The following is a 22,377-nucleotide window of genomic DNA, read 5'->3' on the forward strand; positions in this document are numbered from 1 at the left end:
CTCTTATTTTCTTTTTCCCTCAGTTTTACCGGAGTACTTGGAGAAGAATGGTGTGTTTTTTGTTCTCTGCAGCATAACGTGTAACGAAGTAAATCTTTCTTGTTGCAACAAACAGCTACAGAGATGCTCCTTAACATTTTTTACAGAGTGCTCTAGGAGCAACTGTATCAGAAAAAGGGGAGGGTGTCAGTCCCTGCCAGCGCCAAGTTTTCTCTTCAGCCCAGTGACTGAGTCCATGGGACTGTGCCTGTTGCTGTGGGGCTGAGCAGTCATTAGATTAAGTGGGTGCTTTTAGGAGGCAAAAATCATTATTTCTAGTCCTCAGAAAAGGTACTGATTCATCTGCCAACAGGTTGTATGACAAGATTTTTGGAAGGAAAGAGCTATATTTTCTCCTTCATAACTTTGCGTTTTGTAAAAGCATGTATGAAAATAAGGGAATATATAAAGAATGAATAGTAGAAAGAGAGGCTGTTGGTCACAGCGATTATACAGTTAAATATGATGGAGGAAGGGATTTATAAATAGCTTTTAAAGTTTTTACTGCAAAAGTATTGTATTTGGTCTCAGAGCACGGTGCTAAGGTTGCAGGGTCTGTCCCCATAAGGGCCATTCACTTAAGAGTTGGATTTGATCCTTGTGTGTCCTTTCCAGCTCAGAATATTCTGTGATTCTGTAAACTATGCAAAAAAACACAGATTATTAAAGTCTTACAACATTTAAATACTTAGGGTTTGCATGACACTGTAGTGTGGATACTGCATGGTTGATTTCTGTAAGAAGCTGAGAAGCTTCCCCAATGTCTGACAGAGCCAGAGCCAACCAGCTCCAGCATGGTCCTACTGCTGGCCAAGGCTGATCCCTTCAGTGACAGTGGTAACATGTCTGGGATAAGTATTTAGGAAGCAGAAAAAGTGGTTTTGGCAACAGCAACTGCAGCCAGCTGGAGAGAGGAGTGAGAGGAACTGCTCTGCAGACACCAAGGTCAGTGAAGAAGGAAGGGCAGGAGGTGCTCCAGGCACCAGAGCAGAGATTCCCCTGCAGCCCATGGAGAGCCCCACACCAGAGCAGGTGGATGCCTGAAGGAAGCTGTGACACTGTGCATAGCTCCCACTGGAACAGGCTCCTGGCAGGACCTGTGGAGAGAGGAACCCATGCTGGAGCAGGTTTCCTGGCAGGTTTGTGTGGTTCCTGTGGGGGACCCATGCTGGAGCAGTTCATGAAGAACTGCAGCCCATGGGAAGGACTTGTGTTGGAGAAGTCTGTGAAGAACAATCTCCCATGGTAGGGACCCCATACTGGAGCAGGTAAAGAGTGTGAGCAGCCCTTGCTGGGAGGAGGAAGGAGCATCAGAAAAAAAGTGATGAACTGACCACAGACCCCATTCCCTGCTCCCTGCACCTCTGAGGAGGAGGAAGTAGAGAATTCAGGAATAAAGTTGAGCTTGGGAAGAAGTGAAGGATGAGAGAAAGGTGTTTTAATTTTTATTACCCTATTTGGATTTGATTGGTAATAAATTAATTGCCCCAAATTAAGTCTGATTTTCCTATGAAAGCAGTTGGTGAGTGATCTCTCCCTGACTTTATCCCAACCCAAGATATATTTTTTTGTTGTATTTTCTCTTCCCTGCCTAGCTGTGAAGGGAAGTGATAGAATGGCTTTGGTGGGCATCTGGCATCCTGCCAGTGTTGTCAACCCACACAAGCATTGCATTTAATCATTGTCAAAGTGAGATAGTATCTAGAACTTTCCAACTTGTGTATGATTGACTGCTTCCTGTTAAAAAAAAAATGTGATGCCCTAAACTTTTGAGAATTTTTGTACATCTACCTCCTTTTTATTCAGTACTCCCCAACTTCAGGTGTTCCTTGTGCAGAGATACTGTAAAAAGTAGACAACTAGATAATATAGGCAGGTGAGAAATTAAGCTGTCTGGATTTCATATATCTTCTGGATATTGCCAACCTATATATAGTGTTCACTCCTGACACTCCTCTTTTAGCCACATGTTTACATATCCCATCAGCTGATGGCTCTTCCAGAACAGGCGATAATCTTAAAATATTCCCTATGGTCAATGGGAAAATAAAGCCCTGGTGGGCCCTAATGCAGCAAAGAGAGCTTACAACCTCCTAAGCACCCTCCCTGCCCAAAATTTAATGATTCTGTGGGTAATTTGTTCTCCTCCAGATCAGCTTCCTCTCTAAAGGCGCCCTTTCTCTGCAGCAGCTGAGGCTGCATCATGTTCTCTGCTGTGAAAGCGTTCTCTTGGTAGCCAGTGTGCTTCCACTGAGAGTATGTCCACAACTTCAAAATGTAAAGTGTACATTTTCAGTTTGTCTCCTGTGAGTATTTTATGAGAGGACAGTTGTTCTCAAAAATGCTCTGGGATGGTTCAGACAGATAATAATTTTATCTTTCCCCGCTGCACAGAGCAGAGCTCTTCTCAGAGGTGACTATCACATGTGCCAGTGGTGATCGGCATCACCTGCAGCTGGTTGCCCTTTATTAGTGATCCATGGGATGTTGTTACCCACTCTTAAGCTACAAGAAGAGTTTGATCTCTGTGCACTAGTATTTTATCAAGGGAATTTGATACCAGGTATGAGGAGACTGTAGGTTGAGAAGTTCAGCAGAGCCGTTTGGTTTTGGGATGTACATAGGGGACATTTTTTAAAGTACAAATAAAGAAGTGGAGTTCATACTGCTGGAAATAATGCTCCAGTTTTCTCTGCTGCTGCAGACTGGGAAGGGAAATGTGATGGCTGGTGTCTCAAGAGAAAGCCAACTCTGTGCAGTGGAGCTGTGGTATCCTGGTCTTGATGGGTCTAGTATCATTCAGATACACTCACAGCTTGCCTGGAATTACTGTCTAGGACATTTGCTGACTTCAGATTTAGTGTTCCTTCCAAATTATTGGAGGGGGAAAAAAAAGTTTCATGAATAAGTTATTGCAAAACCAGGTTGACCCATTCAAGCATGCAGATGTTTTATTTAAATATTCCTCAAATGTCTATTTATTCAGCATAACACATGTATTATGCTGCCTTCTGAAATACGATATATGACTGTCAAACAAAATTGTCAAAACAACAACCTTGGTTTCTTTGTATGATACACAGAAATAATTACATTTCATGTACAGTACAGATGCATTTTACACAGTCATCAACAGTCATTCACTACCAAAACAGCATTTAAATCACCTAAAACACCAAAAAAATGTGTATTTCTCAAATTCAGAATAAATTCATGGTTTTGCATGTGACATATGGAAATAGGAGACAGGACTGAAATTCTGAAAAATCTTCTAAATTATCTCTTAAGCTGCATTTTAAAAATGAAAGTACAAGTTGCTTCAGGGGTATAATTATTATGCAAGTGTATTGCTGTAGTGCGTTCTTTCTAGTGCCTATGAACAGGAGAATAAAGAGCTTTTAAAAGACACATGACCTGATGGATTCAGTAGGTTTCCTGGGTTGTGTGTAGTCTGTACCAAAATAGGTTTAGTAACTGCCTCTTTGCATTATTTAGCTGATATAACTAGTCATGAAGTACCACGTGATGTAAAGTTGCTGCAGTTGGCTGACATCAAGGCAGTTTTTATATCAAAAACTGTTTGTCAAAAGGTGGGGACCATGTATGAGTAACCATGTGTAGAAGTAGGGTGCAAGTAAAAACTCTGATGTGTTCTGCCTCTCCTTTAAATCCATTGAAGTTTATGTAACCTACCAGCTTCAGCAGATCTGCTGCAGTTTTCTAACAGGGTGGAAGAGAGAGCAGCACTGGGTAATGGATTTGGGCAGGGTTGCTCAGAAGGAGTGCCCCTCCTCTGGCTCAGAGGACAGCCTGTGCTGCTGCTCTCTGATGTTTGAAAGAAATTGAGAAGCTCAGTTTACAATGAGTAAATCACTCTTATTTGAAAAAAAATTGGGAAGTTAATTGCAAATTAACCAAGAATGCATTAACTTCAGAATAAGTAAATGGTAAGATAAAAGAGTAATGAATGGCATTATCTACTCTTTTTACTTGCAGTTTATTTCTAATATGTGATGCTGTATTTTGGTGTATATACTGTAGCATGATAGTCTATCATCTACTCTTCACTGTTGACAGGTAGAGAGAAAGACGAGTATTTGTGTGCAAGAAAAAGTGTATCATCAGCAAGTTTCAGTTTTAGTGGGTATTTTAATGTAAATTTTCAGGTCAGTAGAATGCTAGCAAATACTATACTGAAACATACACTACTCAAACTATTAAATAACTGTGTTAATCTTTTATTGTAATGGCATCTAATGCACTGAGCCGTTTGATTTATATGCATATTTTATTTTGCAGACATGCAATTATTTCTGATCCAGTGTTTTGGATGTATATATGTATGTATTGATATGCACATATTCCATGTATATTTGATGTATATGATGTATGGTATGTCATGAATATAAGAAGCATTATGATACATCTAATGTACTCTCATGAAGAAAAATTACACTTTTTTATCGGAAAGGTTTCTGATAATATCAATGTCTTTTATAAATGAAGCCAAGAAGCCTTAACTTGTAAAACCTTCATATTAGCTTTTAGGCCTGCCCATGTAGGCAAATTCCAATTATAATCAATTATATTTTTATAGCTTTGGGACTCAATCCATTATTCTGTCATTGTTCTTAGGTAATTAAATATTTTTCACACAATATAAATTTTCAAACAAGTTTTAAGATGCAAGTTTACAGATAATTACAAAAAGAATTTAGCCATCATTTTTACTGAATGTCTTTCAGTGTCTTCCAGTGTAGCTAATACTCTGGATGCTCCAGAATGTAAGCAAGGGACATTTGGAGATAAGTGTTACCTGATCCCCAAAACACCTTTGTGGTAATTTGAATTCAAATAGGATTACTCCTGTAGCAGTAAACTGTGACAAGAGGTTTGTTCTGAAAATACAGAAGTTGACAAGTTGTCTGTGGAAAGGACTGTTGATTCATCAGTATCCTTGAAATCCCAAATTGTGCAGTTATGATGGAGTGGTCAATGAACTGTCAGAGAAATAGAGAACAGTGAACAAAAAGAACAATGACTGAATACAAGTTTGTGGTGCACAGTTTGGCTGTAAGATTATTTAAATGTCTGCCATTAGAAGTTTATAGTGTAGATGAAGTTGTGTAAAATACCTTAAAAAAAAAAAAATCCTGATTCCTGATACAACAGTTGTACAATGACTTATTGCAGTTGTAACAGTACCTAGGAAGCAAGATAAAACAATAGTAAATATTGAACTAACTGAACACCTTTAGTTCACTAATGAGTGTTTGAGTAAGAAATACTGCATTTTTCAAAGGGAAGTTATGTTGTACAACTACCATGGAACATTAACAATCAGCTTGTTGTAAGTGCACGGAAATGCCCCTTTCTACAGTATTATTTTATCATGCCTAATCTGAAAAACAACAGAAGTAAACTGAGATCACAGCTCCAAATAATTTCAGCATGCATTATGGTTGTAGTTCTTTCAGTCAGTACAAACATATTTCATATGAGCATTTTTTCGTTCATTTTTTGACAGTTCTTCAGCAAGTTTGTGGTTTATTAACAGGGAAAAAAAAGACATGTTATCAAAATGTTTCTTGTTGTTTTGCATTCAGCAGGAACATAGGTTTCTATTTTTTCGTTTGTGTTTTTTTCTAAAAAGAGCTTTCATGATAAGAAGAAGCATCAATGGGGACATTTCATTGTGCTCATATAGTAAGTCAGGATGGTCACAGAAGATTCCACTGCGCATCAGTTCGGACAGGGGGTAAGAAACTCCTTTTGGTTCACACCCTACGACACCAAAACCCTCAAAGTGTTTTGTTTCTCCTGAACCTCTTGCTCTGCGGCCACTGGCACACTCGTCAAGGGGCGTTGTCTTTGTCAGCTCTCTCATTCCTCACGACTTGTTTTTCACTGCTCGAGCTCAGCTTTCAAGTGGTCTTTATGCTAATTTATAAATAACTCCTTGTTTTATAATGCAGATACTCTGACAATGTTTCCTCCCGAATACTCGGGAGAGTCTGGCCTATCGTCTCCTTCAGGTGTGGTGACTGGAGGTGTTGGGATGCTGATTATTGCTGTAGTGACGTAAGGCTGCTCACAGTTTAGTTTAACGCACTCATCCACTTTGGCATTTAAGCTGGAACGGCTGGAGAGAGAAACAAAAATCCATGAAGAATGAAAGTCCACTTTACCACAAACCTCTGGTGCCTGATTCTATTCCCTCAGCCAGCCATCTCCATCCTGCCCCGCTGGAGAGTGAAACAAAAATCCATGAAGAATGAAAGTCCACTTTACCACAAACCTCTGGTGCCTGATTCTATTCCCTCAGCCAGCCATCTCCATCCTGCCCCACTGGAGAGCTCTAAGTACAGAGCAGCACCACCCCACTGCCCTGTACCCCAGCAGCTGGTGGTCCATGGCTATGCTCATGTCCCTGTCCCTTTCTCCCTTCCTTCCCACCATTTCAGCACTTCTCAGCCAGCCACCTGTGTTTCTTAGCATAGCCAATTTGCTTACTATGCAGGAAAGTGGAAACTAAGGGCCAGTTCAAGTCTCCTGCATATTCCTCAATGGCATGCTTATTTAAGAACATTTAGGTACTGGGAATAGTTTCTTCACTGAAATGGTCAGACATTGGAACAGGCTGCCAAGGGAAGTGGTTGAATCACCACCCCTGGAAATGTTCAAAAGGTATGTGGATGTGGGAGGACTAGGAATGTCTTTTAGTGGTGAACATGGTGGTGCCAGGTTAATAATTGGCCTCAATGGTCTTGGAGGTCTTTTCCAACCCTTGTGATTCTGTGTATATTCTGTTTCCTCGATAATAAGGCACTCTATTATATGCACTAATTAAGTTTGTGTTAATATGTTCATGGAGTTGCTGCAGTACCTCCCCATTGTAAAAAACTTGTAAAACTCAGACTATTTCAAGGTGAAACTGGCATTTTGTGCTTGTGTTTTTGTTTTCTAGCACAAAGCTGGTGCTTTTTGGTTTTATATACATAGTGTCTGGAAGTATGGTGCAGGCAGGTCCTCTAGCAGAAAAAGAATGGATCCAGGCAGAATATTTCCTGAAAATCTGAGATTGGAGCTTTGTGCTGGCCAGGAGGTTTCATTGCATAACAGCTGAAAAACTTCAGTACTTCCAAGCTGTTGGATTGTTAATGGACTTGAAATCCAAAGCTAGTAACTATACAAAGGAAGCTACTCAAAATGTAGCTTAACAAAACAATCTCTAGCAACTTGTGCTGAAAATGCTTCTTTATTAAAAGGTGGCATATATGAGCTCAGTAGAAAACACTTCTGGGTCTCCTGAGACCTCTGCTGTATTTTCAGAGGTGATATTTGGATAGATGTGAAAGCCAAATACTTTACTTTTGAGAGTAGAGGGACATTGAGTAAATTACAGACTCTTAAACTGCACTTTCCTCACTTTTGTAATAACTCCTCAAACTAGCAAATACATTTTTCTTATCTGTTTCATATTTTTTATTTAGAAGAGTCTTCCTTATGACTATTACAGTTAGGACTTTGGAAATCAGTTTTATTTCTCTGCTCTGCAGAAATGCAAGGAAATCTCATTTCCTATGCCTCTGAACCAAGAAGGGGCAGACAGAGCACTTGCTCATCTCATATATCTGAATTGGACATTTTTCAGTGTGAAATTTTTCTCCTTATGCACTTGTCCACAGCATATAATCTTTGGTGCTCTATTTTATTTGGGGTCCCTGGATGCTGCTTGCTGCAAATAGTGCACAGTAGTTTGTGAGGAGGGTCTGAGAGGGCAGAAATGGATAGAGAGAGACTATCCTATTATTTTGTATTAAGCTTGAAGCAAATGAAGCACAGAATATTTCAGTACCAGTACCCATTTTTAGATGGGTATTGGACTCTCACCTTAAGCCTCACCACCTGCCTGTGGCGGCCACAACAGGTTTACATCTCCTCCCTAACAAAGCCGGGGGCTCAGCTCGCAGTGTGCTGATGCACATGAGGTACCTGTTAGACAGGGCTGTCCTCTCCACACATCTGATCTGGATGGTGCTGAGCTCCTGCACGCTGCCGGGGCGGCTGCCGGTGATGGTGGCGTTTGGGATGCGGTACGTCTTTTTATGTCTTCGGGAGCAGCAAGTGCTGGTCACGCCTTGTTGAGACGAAAGAGAGGGGCTGTGGCTCGGGGGTCTATTCACTGTAGAAACCTCCATGCAGCTCTCTTCATAGACTTGCTCATCCACAAACTCGTGGTTCTAGCCCAGAGGAATCCAACAAAGGGACAAAGCACACACAGAAAGATAATTGAAGTGAACATATTAATCATGATTGTTTAACGGCTTAAATTGACACAACTGAATCAACTGGGAAAGTTAGACAGCTTATTCTTGATTATAGTGTTTAGCCCATATTAGTCTGGGCTGAATACCAATACAAATGTAAACACTGGAACAAAATTAACAAGAAAATGTTAATCTAAATTATTTTGCGAAATAGCATGTGGTTGTAATGTAGTTTGCATTATAAATATCTGTATAATCTTTGAAGTGCCACAAAATAGAGAATTATGTTTATTAATAAAATGCAAGTGGTGCTTACATAAATTCTCTAAATGTTGGTTGAAAATAAATAAGATTTATTATATTCAACTATAATATAATAAAATTCATAAATATTTTCCAGATAAGTTTATAAGGCTTTCTTTTGAATTACATGTTAGAAATCAGGATCTGAAACAACATTTCTTGAGGTATGCATCTATCTAAAAAAAATATTTAAACAAGTAGAAATTTTGATTAGAGGAGATGAGATAGTTATTTTAAAGCATCCTAAAAGTTCCTAATTACTGTAGATGGATGTGTCAAATGCAGTTTAGAGGACTGACCATTTAAGTTAAATGAAGTCCTCTTTATTCATGCAGTCTTTGCTTAATCCCAGCAAAGACAGTAGTTTTATAGGGTGGTCACAAAGATGAATCCAAATTCACTCAAACAGCCAGTTTACATTAATTTGTCAAGTGATTAGGGACTGTATCACACCCACCCACAATTTCCACATATTCTATGTGTGCAAAAGAGCGTGAAATAATGGTGTTACTCATGGTGTCGAGGGAGGGGAGGAGAGTGGGAGAAACTTTTGTACTCATTTAAAAGTATAAGGCCAAACTATGCAGAGATTGAGCTATGTTTGCATGCAGTTTGGGAAAGCCTCCTTTTCCAAGAAAACTCTTTCCTTTTACTGCTAGACTTAGTCCATGTATCCCACAAGAATGTTTTAGGGGAATTGTTTAAGGAGCATTTTCTGGATTGTTTTACCCTCTACTCAGTCTCACATCAAATTTGCCAGCCTGTTACATTTTTGTGTATTAGAACGAGGTAAATTATTTTTCCCCTAAAAAATTTTGCTGTAATTGGAAAGGTGCTGATGTTTTTCAGAATTGCCATATGGGGCCAATATAAAATATGTGAACAAAGTAAAGAGAATAACAACTCTGGCCAAGTGTTTGCGGCAAATGGAAGTACCTTTATAGGCATAACATTTTTATTTCCATTTCTTCTGTTCTTCTTCACTCAGACATAAGTTTGTGTGAATTAAGAGGTGTTGAAGAATGCAAATTTCAAGTGATAAGGAAAAAAAGAACTTCCTTGACAAATGGCTTTTATAAGGCATATGTCAGTCACAAGGTTTTGAACATGATCACACAGTAGACATAAAACTCAGAGAGAAAAATAACCTAATTGCTCTTGTGAGATTACGTTCAGGGGCTTGCAGTATGTTTGGCATAAGCTCTGCTATTTTGCTGATTAAAAGTAATTTTGTGCTTCCTAAAACTTTCATGGAGCAACAATTAAAGAGTTTTATTGAGTGAACTTTTAATATAGAGTGGAAACATTTTGAAATGCTATAATGGCACAAGCTAATTGATTTGATTATTATACTTATTAGTTAACTGTTCTTAAATTAGCTAAAAGTCATTTGTAAAATATAATTTTTAGTGCAATTAGTTTCTTGTAATCTTCACAGAATTCCATGACATTGTCCACTCTGCATTTCTGAGAGTGGATGAGATCTTATCCGATTGACTTTTCAGTGACAGAAAAGAGAAAATATGCCTTTTCTCAGTATCATGATGCTTATACCACAAAGGATGGTGAGAGTCTAAGAAGACACACCACACTTCCTGTTATACAGTGAACCAGAAACTTGCCAGATTCCAAGTGCTGATGGCCCAAAATGTCAAGTTCTCACTAAAATTTTAGGAATGCATCATCTCCAGAATACAACTTGGAACTGCTGCATGTATTTTTGCATTAATATGTCATATGAACTCGGGCAGTAGTAGGACCCAACAGAAGGAGAAAAGAATGTAGATTCTAGAAACAAGATAACACTTGCTTTAGAGACTTCTTTTTTTAAAGAAAAATAAAAAAGAAAAGTTTTACAGATTCCACCATTATGATTAGAGGAAATGTGAAACTTGGAGAGCTGAATTCAGCTCATACCAAATGAATAGAAGTTTTTTTCCATGATTTCTATGACAGTTTGACCAGACCTGTGGTTATTACTCAGGTTTTTAAATATGTTTGTAATATTCAACTGTGGGAAAATTTTAAAGGCAAATTGCTATTATCTGGTACAAAATGTCTCAAAAATGTTTCAAAGGGCCCGGCAAGAATCTTAGCAAAAGAAACCATGCTCTGAATAGGAAGTAAGACATTCTGTCCTACAGCACATTTTATAAAATTAATACTTCTAAAGTAAGAGCAGAGGAGACATAAGCACAACAAGCATATGGGTGACATATTGGTGGCTAAGTGTCGTAACTGGGCCCTTATATTTCAAAGAAATGCTGTCAGAAGGAGAACATTAAATTCCACACATACATATATCAGGTTTTAATTTATGAAAATTTAGCAATGTTTGTTGTGGGGAAACCATTTACTCTTGTTTGTTTGTTTGTTTGTGGGGGGGGTTGTTTTTGTTTTTTTTTTTTGAGGAAAAAGCGGGAAGATTTTCACAGTGATCTCCATCAAATATAGCAGAAGCTATGTTTGTCTTATTTATATGCCTTGGGTATAACGCCTTAAAATAAGATAAAATGGCTTTTCTTCCCAGCTAACTCTTTTAATATAAAGGCTTATTAATTAGAAGAGATAACTGAAAACATTCAAAGCTAGGCTGGTGTTGCAATTCACAGGAAAACACAGTTCTCTTTTCTTACCGTAGTTTTTTCCAGGCAGTGAAGCAGGTGGTGGTGCTGTGTTTCAAAGGAAGAGCCAGATTTGCCAACAAAGGCCTGTTCTTCTTCATTGGAGGACTGCTGATACATAGAATTCAGTATTATTCTCAGTTTTGAACAATATTTCTTATCCAAATATTTGATCAGAACTAATCTGGATTGTACATGGTAGCATAACTGCAATTTTTCGTCTACAAAGTATAACAAAAATTATTTTGCACCTTAATTTTTTTCTGCTTGTTTTTAAATCAAACTACTTGCCTTCCTTCCCTAGCACCTCCTTTTAAATGTTTTCATCTTAGGTCTTTTACACATAGATAAAATAGTACAATTTACAAGTGCAATAAACACATAAGCTTTGAATGTTGGATCAACGCATGCTTAAAATTATAATCAGTTTAAGTGACAGTAAAATGTTTGTTTTTCCTGGGAATGTGTGTCATTTGAAGAAAATTAAAAATAGTTGTCCTCCCAGGATCATTTCATAGCATTAAAGAATTTGTGGTATTTCTGCTTACACAAAAATTCATGTTAGTGATCCCAATCTACTGGGTTTAGAAAGTGCATAAAAATGTTACTGACACAGAATGAAGAATTAAGTGGAAAGCATCCACTGCTTATTAATTGCTTTCTTAATTATTCACTAGAAAGCAAAAAACTAAATAGGGAAGGAAGTAGGATAATAGAGAAGATTACAATTCAACCTTGGGATATTTGAAATCTGCACAGCAATTAAGCTACTTGGTGTCTTTTTAGTTCAAATATTTGAGTTCTTTCAAGCAGAAGAGGAAACAAGGGCTCTGACTGCTCATCTTTTGTGCCAGACAGGACGGATGGACAGACAGCCACTTCCTCCTCTTCTGGCTATAGGTTAAAGTATCCGGCAGTTTAACATGTATTGAACAGAAAGGGCATAGAGGAATAAAAGCCTTCCTGTATCCCTCAGGGAACAGCCTAAATGCCAGAAAATGGCAGGGATTAAAAACCACTCTGTCTGCAGTCTTTCTCAGCTGGGTACAGCTTTGAGCAGCCAAGGGGCTGTCTCCCAGCAGCATGGGTCACTGTGGATCCCAGTCCCAGCTGCTGGTCCTGGCTTCCTTGGCAGGGGTAAGCAGGGAATTTGCTTCAGATAACATTAGATTACAATGTGTTTGAGGTAATCACCAAGATTCTCCTTAAACCAACGCAGGCTCTTCGAAGGAACACTTTACCCTGCAACACCCCTCTGGGCAAACAGTACTCAAGAGCTGCCTTTTCCTTTACTGATGATGGACCTGGTTTTGTCACCCGTGTTCTACCTGTTTAAAGCCAAGTGAGATAAATCCAACTCACCTCCTAAGAGGCAAATGCTCTGTACTTTCCTGGATGAGTTCTTCTACCGGATCTAACTCTAAAAATGTGGGTTATATGAATCCAGCATTTCTATCTGGACATTTCCCTCATCTCTTAATACCCCACCATCGACCCTCATAAGCTTCCTTTAACAATAGTAATTGTCCAGTTTATCCTTCCTTAATGTACCTCTAAAGATAACATTGCCCAAAGCCCCAAGGTGACTTGCCCTGGTGATAAGCTCAATAAACTACTGCTCAGCTGTCATTAAGTGGTTACTCCGGAGCTGGAGGGAACACAAACATTACCTGCTGCAGCTGGTTACTCAGCAAGCCATTTCGTTTGCTCTGCATGTAGGCATTAGCGCTCCCACTCTTTGCTGCGCGGATTCGAGCAAGCCTGGCTTTCTGTGTAAACAGACAAAAGGAAGAGTGTCATTTGTACTCATATCCATTATCCTGTTTATCTAAAACTGCTAATTGGAATCAGTTGCTTATGAATACCAATCTCACAGACACTGACACACTGCACTGCATCTGTCCTCCAGGTGGAGCAAATCACAAGTGCCTTCCCATTTAAAATGCATATGATAGAAGTTTTTATTTGTTTGTGTGTATCAGCTACTAAGGACAATGACTTTGGAGAAGGGATAAGACAGATCAGTATGGAAGTGCCGCCGTTTTTTTCTGCATTGCTGCAACTGCCACTCCTTATGTCTTGTGGGGCAGAAACATGGACATCCATTTCAGTTGCTATTGCAGTGAAAATCTCTTTAAAGGGAAATAAACGGTTCAGAAAAAACAAAATGTTGCAACATCTATGAGTGGGTTTCTCAGACCCTTCTGGGTTTTTGGAATACCAAAATATGGTAGTGCTTTTATGCTGTCTCCCAGCTAAGTTCCTGAATATTTGCCAGGCCATTTTAGAATCACAGAACGGTTTGCATTGGAAGGGGCCTTAAAGGTCATCTAGCTCCAACTCCCCACCATGGGCAGAGATGCCACACACTACATCAGGTTGCTCAGGGCCCCATCCAGCCTGGCCTAGAACACTCCAGGGGTGGGGCATACACAACTTGTCTGGCAACCTCTTCCTGTGCCTCACCGCCCTCTTAATAAAGAATTTGTTTCCAACATCTAATATAAACCTGCCCTCTTTCGGTTTAAAACCATTGCACTTTGTTCTGTCCCTATCTGCCTGTATAATGTCTCTCTCCCTCTTTTTTATAAGTCCTTTTTAGGTGCTGGAAGGCTGCTCTAAAGTCTCGCTGGAGACATCTCTTCTCCAGGCTGAAAAGCTCTCTCAGCCTTGTCTTCATAGGAGAGATGCTCCAGCCCCTGGATTATCTCTGTGGCCCTCCTCTGGACCTGCTCTGACAGGTTCATGTCTTTCTTGTGTTGAGGACTCCAGAGCTGGATGTGGCACTCCATGTGAGGTCTCACCAGGGCAGAGTAGAGTGGGAGAATCCCCTCCCTCACCCTCCTGGCCACGTTGCTTTTTGATGCAGCCCAGGATGTGGTTGGCTTTCCGGGCTGTGAGTGCACAGTGCTGGCTCATGTTCAGCTTTTCATCCATGAGAACTCCCAGCTTCTTCTCCACAGGGCTGCTCTCAATGACTTCCTCTGCCAGCCTGTACTCATGTGGAATTGTCCTGACCCACGTGCAAGCACCTTGCACTTGAATTTTTTGATCTTCATGAAGTTCTCATGGGCCTACTTCTTGAGTTTGTCCAGGTCCCTCTGGTTGGCAGCTCTTCCTTCTGTTGTATCAACTGCATTGCTCACCTTTGTGTCATCTGCAAACTTGCTGAGGATCACCTGATCTCACTCTTGGCTTCATTGATGGACATATTGAAGGGCACTGGTCCCAAGACAAAGCCCTGAGAGACATCACTCCTCACCAGCCTCCACCTACCTCTTCACATCTGTTGGTATAACCAGACTTAATACTTAACATCTTTGGTCATAGACCGTTCACAACCTGATTTTTCACAGACTGCAGGTATTAAATTGCTGAGAGAGATTTGTGCTTTCTCAGGTGAGCCTCATTGCTTGTGAAGGTGACTTTCATCCAGAGTAGGAGGCTCATGAGTGAGGGACATTTTGCATCCACTGAATTTTGTACAGCACCTAGAACCCAGAAGTAGGGGAAGGTATTAAGAATGGAATCTCTCAACCATTAATGTGGAAAACAAAAGCTTTTGTGGGATTACTAGGATGGCATCCTGGTTCCGTATTTTTTTTTGGCTGGTTACATGTATAAGAGGGAATCTAGGTTTATCTCATGGTTAGATTTCTGATTCTGAAATGCCAAGCAGCATCTGGAATTAAATGGCTGCTGAAGCACAGAAGGAGATACAGTGAAGAACTTGAAAATCCAACTTTGATATATTAGTAGGGATTTTCATATCTGATATTTACTCAGTTGATATTTTCAAAAAACAGAGGGAGTATTTTCCTCCCTTCCCCAAATTTCTGGGACATTAAATGTCAGCATGCATTTACAGAGGGAAGCAGCCTGGTCACTGCAGCCACCAGATCTCTCTGGCATGACTAATAATTAACTGACTTAGAGGAATGGCTCAACACCACCTTTCTTTGCATTTACAGCTCAAACTCACAGATTGTTGCAACAGCAAGCCAAGAAATTTATGACAGCTAACAGCTTACATGGCTGAAATCTGGATTATGCTATGTCATGCATTTATTATCATTTAATTGTTCTGAAAGGAAATAAAGTAATGCTCTGCATGTGTGCATCCTTGAGCCAAAAATCTCACATGAGAAGCTATTGACTGATTTTGTGATATCTTGCACATTTTAGAATAACACATTGGTGTATCAACTTCCTTGGTGCAAACAGCTTTTCCAGCAATGCAGTTCATGCATCTTATTCTAGTGGTGAGGAGAAAAGATCCCCGATGACGTGGCTTGGGGTCCCCAGGAGCAACCAATGTGGGGAACTGTCACAGCTCCCACCCCCCTGGCTCACTTGGACTCTTAGGTGGCACATCCAAGGCTACCAGCATGGTTAGGGCTCGGTCCTTAGGGTTAGCAATTAAAAAGCTGCTTGGGCAGGCAGAAAATAGGTTGTTTTCAAAGTGGTGCTCCTGTGATGCAACCCCAGCATGCTGGGTTGAAAGGTAGGGGAGTTTTACCTGCACCACAGATTTGTCATGGGCTGGGACAAGTGCACCTGGTTATGTTCAGAAATATATAAAAGTTTAGTCTTATGAGCTCAAGATACCTTGGAAATGCCTTTAGAGGATGCAGCTTGGAGCCCCATAAATAAGTGATTTCAGTCACAAATGTTTTTGATGTGGTACTTTTCAGTCTGCTCTTAATACAGGGAGATTCATTAGATTTAATGAGCAGACATTTAACATACATTAGTTCTGCTTTTCCTTTTAGCATGCATATTCATTTTCTCTTAAGTGATTGAAGTAATAATTACAGTGCAGCACTGTTTAATAAAGAAATATGAAAAACATAACAGTCCATCAGACTATCTTAATATATCAAAGTGCTACAACACATGTAATATGAAGGTTCTACTTTCTATGTGAAGATTTAAAATTGCTTTGCAAGTATGAATTTATTGCATCTTAGAAAGCTTTTGTGAGGTAGAGAGTAATAGCTTACATCTTTCCAGCTGAGACTCATTCAGATGGCCTGAATTTATATCATTTACCAAAGAGAAGACAGTAACTCTATTACCAAGAGAGGAACCAGATATTGTGGCTTCCATGTTTATACTTCAGCTTACAGAAAATACTGCTGAAACTGGAGGTGTTTACAAATCTGTTAAAGTGATAAGATTTATTTTCAGTACTTCTGCCTGATTTATATATGAGCCTGTAGTATGAGCAGCCAGTCTAGTGACTTCTCACATTTCCTTTTGAGGCATCATTAGAAGTTCATGTTATCCACAGGATTTTAAGGGCTCTGCACTGGGGATGGAATTCCCATGAAAGGCATCAAAATTATATAATGACATCAGGAAAACTGTGGTTACAGAAGTACTGCATTTTCCTTTAGTCTGCATTTTCTGTCAGATATAACAGAATGGGAGTGGCAACTGCCCCCTTCAACCACTGCAAAGCCCTTTCTAATCCTCCTCTTTCATGGAATATCTAGGGGGAAAAAAAAGAAAATATTATGTTCTCCTGAAATAGATGGTATCTTTGCTATGAAGTTTTCCTAAGTATGCAACTTTGATTTTGGTAATTTTTACATGGTCTAGGACTAAACAAATGTAGCTGAAATATAGTTCTTTTACATATCCTAATGAAATTCCACCATAATCATCTCATCTCCATCTTCCTAAAGAAGTTGATGACCAGTTCTAATTCTTGCCACATCCCTTGTATTTGCACCGAACTTCTCTTTTAAATGTATGTCTTCCTTTTTTCAAATTTTACAACATAGAGTTGGATCCTTATCTATGGCTGCATTCATAGAAACCTCACAAAGGGAATTCACTGTTATTCAACAACAGTTAGCTCTGTCACTTTCAGAAATATAAACATTTATTTTCACAAGGTTTTAAGTAGTGCTAAATGTAGCACTTTGGGATATTTACAATGTCCAGCTTTTAACACTCAGATGCCCTCAGCTGTCCAGCTATTTTAAGAGAATGATTTTATCAGGAAGACTTTAGGACAGGGCTTAACTGCAGTACTGGGAATAATTTCTGGCAAGATTCTCTTCAACTTGCTATGCAAGAAGCCAGGGTAGCCCAGGTAATTTAGTACTTAGCTCCTGCTGTTTCCTGCTGCTCTTCAGGCTCCATAATTATCTTACTATGAAAACTCAAAAGTTATTAATTACTCACCTTATAGTAACTATTGTTTAATAATTTTGTACATTTAAAATACTAAAATTCCTTCCCAGTCATTCTGTGTGCACAGGTTTTGGTCAGGACAGAGGTGGTTTTCTCCACAGTAGCTGTTATGGGGCTTTATTTTGGATCTGTGCTGAAAACAGTGTTTATAACTCGGGGATGTTTGGTTACTGCTGCACAGTGCTTGCACAGAGCCAAGGCCTTTTCTGCTCCTCTGACTGAGGAGGCTGGAGCTGGACAAAGAGTTAGGGGGGACATGTATGGGACAGCTGACCCCAGCTGACCAGGTGGTTACTGCACACCATAGGGCATCATGCTCAGCAATAAAACTGGATGCTGTGGGTGCTGGCAGGGCCTGCTCTTCCTCTGCAACAGGCTTGGTGCTGAGCAAATGTGTTCTTTTACATCACTTTTTTCCCCTGCATTTGTTTCCCTTCCCCCCTTTCTGGTGGTTTATTTCCCTTCCTTATAAAAAAGATTAGACTGTCTTTATCCCCACCCACAAATTTTTTGCAGTTTTACCTTTCTGATTTTCACCCCATTCTTCTTGGGAGAAGGGACAGAGTGAGCAGCAGGATGGGGTTTAGCTGCCTGCCTGCACTGAACCACAACACTGTGGCTCCTAGAGCAAGGACAAAAATTGTCCAAAAAATCAGTTACATTTTTGTTTATGTAATTTTTTTGTTTGGTCTTTTATAAATCCACCCTGTGTATTTAAGTGAAAAATCACACCCACAGTTCATTCTCTGATTTTATAATTTTCAGTAATTGCAAATGATTGATTTCATATTAGCTGGCAATAATTTACATGACATCAATAGATAAGAAAATGCTGTTTACTTTGCACATTAATGGATATGGAATTAAATAAGGTTCATACATTTCTTGAGTGGTGCCTTACTTTCACAATCTATTCAAATTATTGTTCAGTAAACATGAGTTCTACATGCTTTTTTTTTTTTGCTAAACTCAAAAATCCTGGATAAGTTACTGTTAGTTATATTTCTGCAATGCCCCTGATATTGACAGCCTATCTCATATAAAGAAGTCAAAATGGCTAGCAGGGTTTCCTACTGCAAACACTCTGACTGCCAGATGCTGTTAAGCAGTTGTTGTTGCAGTTTATCCTAGAGCTACTTATAATTAGCTAGTAACTGATTATTCATAACTTGACAGAAAAATGCATCATGTACAATTAATAAAGCCAAGCCAATCTTCAGGATATATTTTGCTATGTGAAGGTAGAAGAACATACTTGCATGAAAAATGCAAGTTGAATTTTATGTCTAAAATCAAGTTTTGGAACTGATGATGGTTATTTGGCTGTTCTGTTAAGGCACCATGCAAAGTCACTCTAGGCAGGAAGTGCTTGGGCAACCAATATTAAGGCTCTTTCATTCCTCAGATAATGAACAACACTGGGCAGATGTACCTGCACTCAGGCACTTGCTGGCCAAAAGGACACAAGGCTCTTGCCTCCCAAAGACATGTATGGAAAACAGAAAAGGCATATAGCAAGGGATACTTTTTTCAGGGTATGGAGGACTTTATAATCATAATTGCTGCTGCAGTATGCTGGGATGGACCTTCATGTCCAAGCTGCTATGGAGTGGCCAGATATCCATTCCAAGAGGGAAGCTGTGCCTCCTTCTGTCTCTTCCCTGGCCTGGTAGTCATCCCAGTGAATATGGCACTGTAAGGGTCCTGCCAAATCTTGGCCCTTGCTACCTATCACATACAGAATAGGAAATGATATCCAACCTTGCCTAAACCTTTCTTATTCCTTTCCCCTTCCCCTTCCCCTTCCCCTTCCCATTTCCCCTCCTTTTCTTGCCTTTGTACATGACAACACAACTGTCATTAACGTTGCCCAAAGTTAATGGGCAACCAAAATAACAGCTTCTTGAAGTTGTCTCTAGCTGAGAAAAGCTCCACAAATAGCATTCTTCAAAACTGTCTCAGTACTGATAAAACTGCTTGAGAAGAAGGCACAGTAAGACTCCAGGGCATAATTAGTTATGCCCTGAATTTCAATGTCTAGTTTGGATTATTTATTCATTCATTTCTTGTCAGGATAGGGCAGATCCTTGGACCTTAATACTTGATAGAAAACAACATTTTGATAAGCATAGCTGATTTTTCCTTTCTGTTTTCCTTTTTTCTTTCTCTCTGTTTTTTGTTTATAGTGATTGCAAGGGGTTTCCTGTACTGCAGCAGAAAGCTGGCCTATCCTGCCAACATTGTCTGTATTACAGAGTGGGATTTCATGGTAATTTTAACCATGTATTTTTATCAAGGGCTTCCTTTAAAATGCATTCAAAATGCAATGGTATATAAATAAATTTCTCTCTTCCATCTTCTCCCAAGTATTAATGTGCAGTGTCTTTTTGCCAAAAAGAAACAAATGGAGTTGTCTAATCTTGAATAACTGTGCAGAACTCAGTAAATGCATAAAATGATGGTCACATGGCTCTTGAACAATCCTAATGACAAAATTTTTCTGCTGTAAATTGCCAGTGCTCCTGGAACTAGACTTCAGTGCTTCAGCAAAGAACTTTCTCTTGAGTTTCCTTCCAGCCCAAGTGTTTTGCCATTTCTGAAGTCTATCTTGATTAAACTTCTGTGTGAGATATTGATAAAGTTGCACAATTCAAAGGCACAACTGTCTCAGTCCAATTGAAGCTGTTGTAGCCAGGAGGTACCATTGCCTGCAGGGGTTTGTGCTGCTCTCCATGAAACAGCACCTTCTTTTTAGCTTATGTTCTTCAGCCTCAGAGAACAGAAACAGGTTCGGTGCCTAGGGTAACATTTATTTCAGAAAATAGTGTAAAGCCTCTATTGTATTGAATGAAGAAGGAATTTCAAACTTCAATAATGTGACCTTTTTGCTTGAATATTCTTTTGCAATGCAGTAGAAACCCCCTGTGACATGCAAGGCTATATTTCATAGCTAAATATGGACCATACAGTACCCATGAAGTGCTTTGTGTTGATTTTTCTTTTTTAGTCCATCAGAGCAATATTCAGTTCAACATCTCAGTCATTTTAGATTGAAAAAGATTAGCTTTGCAATAGAAGATATCAATGAAACACACATCCAGTGCTAAGTTAATCAGACCTCAAAGCCATTTTCTCCAAAGCAAAAAGGGCATGAACACAGTCAGAGGAGATCTCTCATCCTTACTGTTGGCATTGTTCTGGGGAGCAGAGGAAAAAACACTTGGCAGGATTGCCATTCATCACTTCATGTTCCTGCTTGAAACATACAATGAGCTCACTGTTTTTCAAGGAGAAAAAGTCAGTGGTTAACTAAAGCAGTTTCTCTTCAGGAAGAGATTATGTGGAATAGCAGCCAGTCTACCAATCTAACTTTTGTGAGATATTTTCTAGTGTCCATCTTTTTTTCACTGACAAACTGTGCTGGGGTTTTGGCTGGGGTAGTGTTAATTTTCTTCACAGTGGCTCATGTGGGGCTGTGTTTTTGTCCTTCCAGTTCTCTCCCTGATCCTGCTGGTGGGGGAATGAGTGAGCAGCTTCATGGGGCTTGGATGCTGGCTGGGTTTAGACCATGACACAAATGTAAAGCAGGCCTAGAAAACTCTGTTTTGTGGCATGCAGTAGGAGACAGTTTCTGTCTGAAAAGGTTGTGTCTGCAGCTATTATGAAAGCTCAGAATAGGCACAGTGATTGCTGGGATCAAGCAGATCTATTACCCATGACTGCCACAGTGATCGGGGGCACAGTCAGGAGCACTGTGTTCAGGCTGAGATACAGTGGTTTCTCTGCTGCCATTCCACAAACAGAAGTAGAAAAATTCTGGACAAAAATAAGGTAGTGTAGAAGTGACATGAAGTCAGCTGTGAAAAAGAGGAACACACAGCTGGAACTAGGCTGTGGGACAAAACAACATGCTTTGTTGGGTGGGTGGAATTAGTAGATAGATAAAGTACATTGTTTGGATCCCTGAAGTAGCCTATATTTTAGATCAGGTTTCTAGAGAGGTATGAAATTCTTGTGATATACCTGGTTTCTTTTTATAGCCATTTTCCTCATCTGACAGCATTTTTCCAAGATGTGGCCATTGAAGGGTGCTGTATCTTCCTCCTGGGCCTATGACTTTTCTTGGCCACGTACCTTTGTTCCTCCCGATTTTAAGATATTCTGAGAATGCGTACATTTATTTCACTGTTTTTATTTTTTTGTAATGAAGAAATCAGTCAAAAAGGTGGCCAGGAAGAAACACACAAACATTTTTTATCTTTGACCCTGGTGCTGTTGTCGATATGAAGCAGATGCAGCCTGCAACTGCCTGTGCTCCCTGGTCTATATATGCAGTCCCCAGGCATGGTCTGCCTGCACACTTCCCCCAGCAATGATCCTGCTCTCCTGAGACCACTGTAGCCTCAGGACCTCTCAAGAGAGGCCATGGGTCCACCAAAAGCCCAAGTGGTGACACCCCAGCCTTGGCAATCATGCAACCTGTGTGGCATCCGAAGCCTTCTGACTGCCATCTGCAGAGGAGTGGAAAGAAGGGATCTCAGTTCCCAGAACATGGCTTCAGGTGACAATGGATGTTCTCTGAGCTGCCTGGCACTTCAGAATTGGAGAAGTGGATTGGAACTAGTGCATTGCAGTGATGTGGAGATGAAAGTGACTGTCCAGGCTTGGCTGCATCACTCCTGATAAGAACTTCTCTTCCCAGCCCTGACCTTGTCCATATGTGTCAGGGAAGGAAACAGTCTTCTTGTAGATTGAGTGGCTATTTTAGTGAGAGACTCAGCAAATCAAGGTAGCTGGAAAAACAGACTTTTACTTTCATTTTTACCTGATTGAGCTGTTTATCTGAAGCCTTTCAAACAAAATAGAGCGGAAGACACATGTTGCCCAACAGTCAGATTCCCTCAGAGACTGAATCTGGAACTTAAACTAAACCTGGA

The 22,377-nt window shown here is 39.9% G+C and overlaps 1 protein-coding gene across 2 annotated transcripts in view; it reads right to left on the minus strand.

Annotated features, from left to right (window-relative positions):
- Positions 1-5,316: 5,316 nt before the first annotated feature.
- KCND2 (potassium voltage-gated channel subfamily D member 2) overlaps positions 5,317-22,377 on the minus strand; it is a 262,667-nt gene continuing 245,606 nt past the window's right edge. The window contains exons 4-7 of one of the 2 annotated variants that reach the window (XM_068996705.1): positions 12,907-13,005; positions 11,249-11,344; positions 8,035-8,282; positions 5,317-6,181 (exon numbers count right to left, since the gene is read on the minus strand). In XM_068996705.1, coding sequence (XP_068852806.1) covers positions 6,004-6,181; positions 8,035-8,282; positions 11,249-11,344; positions 12,907-13,005 — 621 coding nt within the window. In that variant the 3' untranslated portion in view covers positions 5,317-6,003. Of the gene's footprint in view, positions 6,182-8,034; positions 8,283-11,248; positions 11,348-12,906; positions 13,006-22,377 lie in introns of both variants that reach the window. The other variant, XM_068996697.1, reaches the window with a different exon arrangement.

This window comes from Aphelocoma coerulescens, chromosome 1A (assembly GCF_041296385.1).
Source record: "Aphelocoma coerulescens isolate FSJ_1873_10779 chromosome 1A, UR_Acoe_1.0, whole genome shotgun sequence".
In the NCBI taxonomy this organism is placed as follows: Eukaryota; Metazoa; Chordata; class Aves; order Passeriformes; family Corvidae; genus Aphelocoma; species Aphelocoma coerulescens.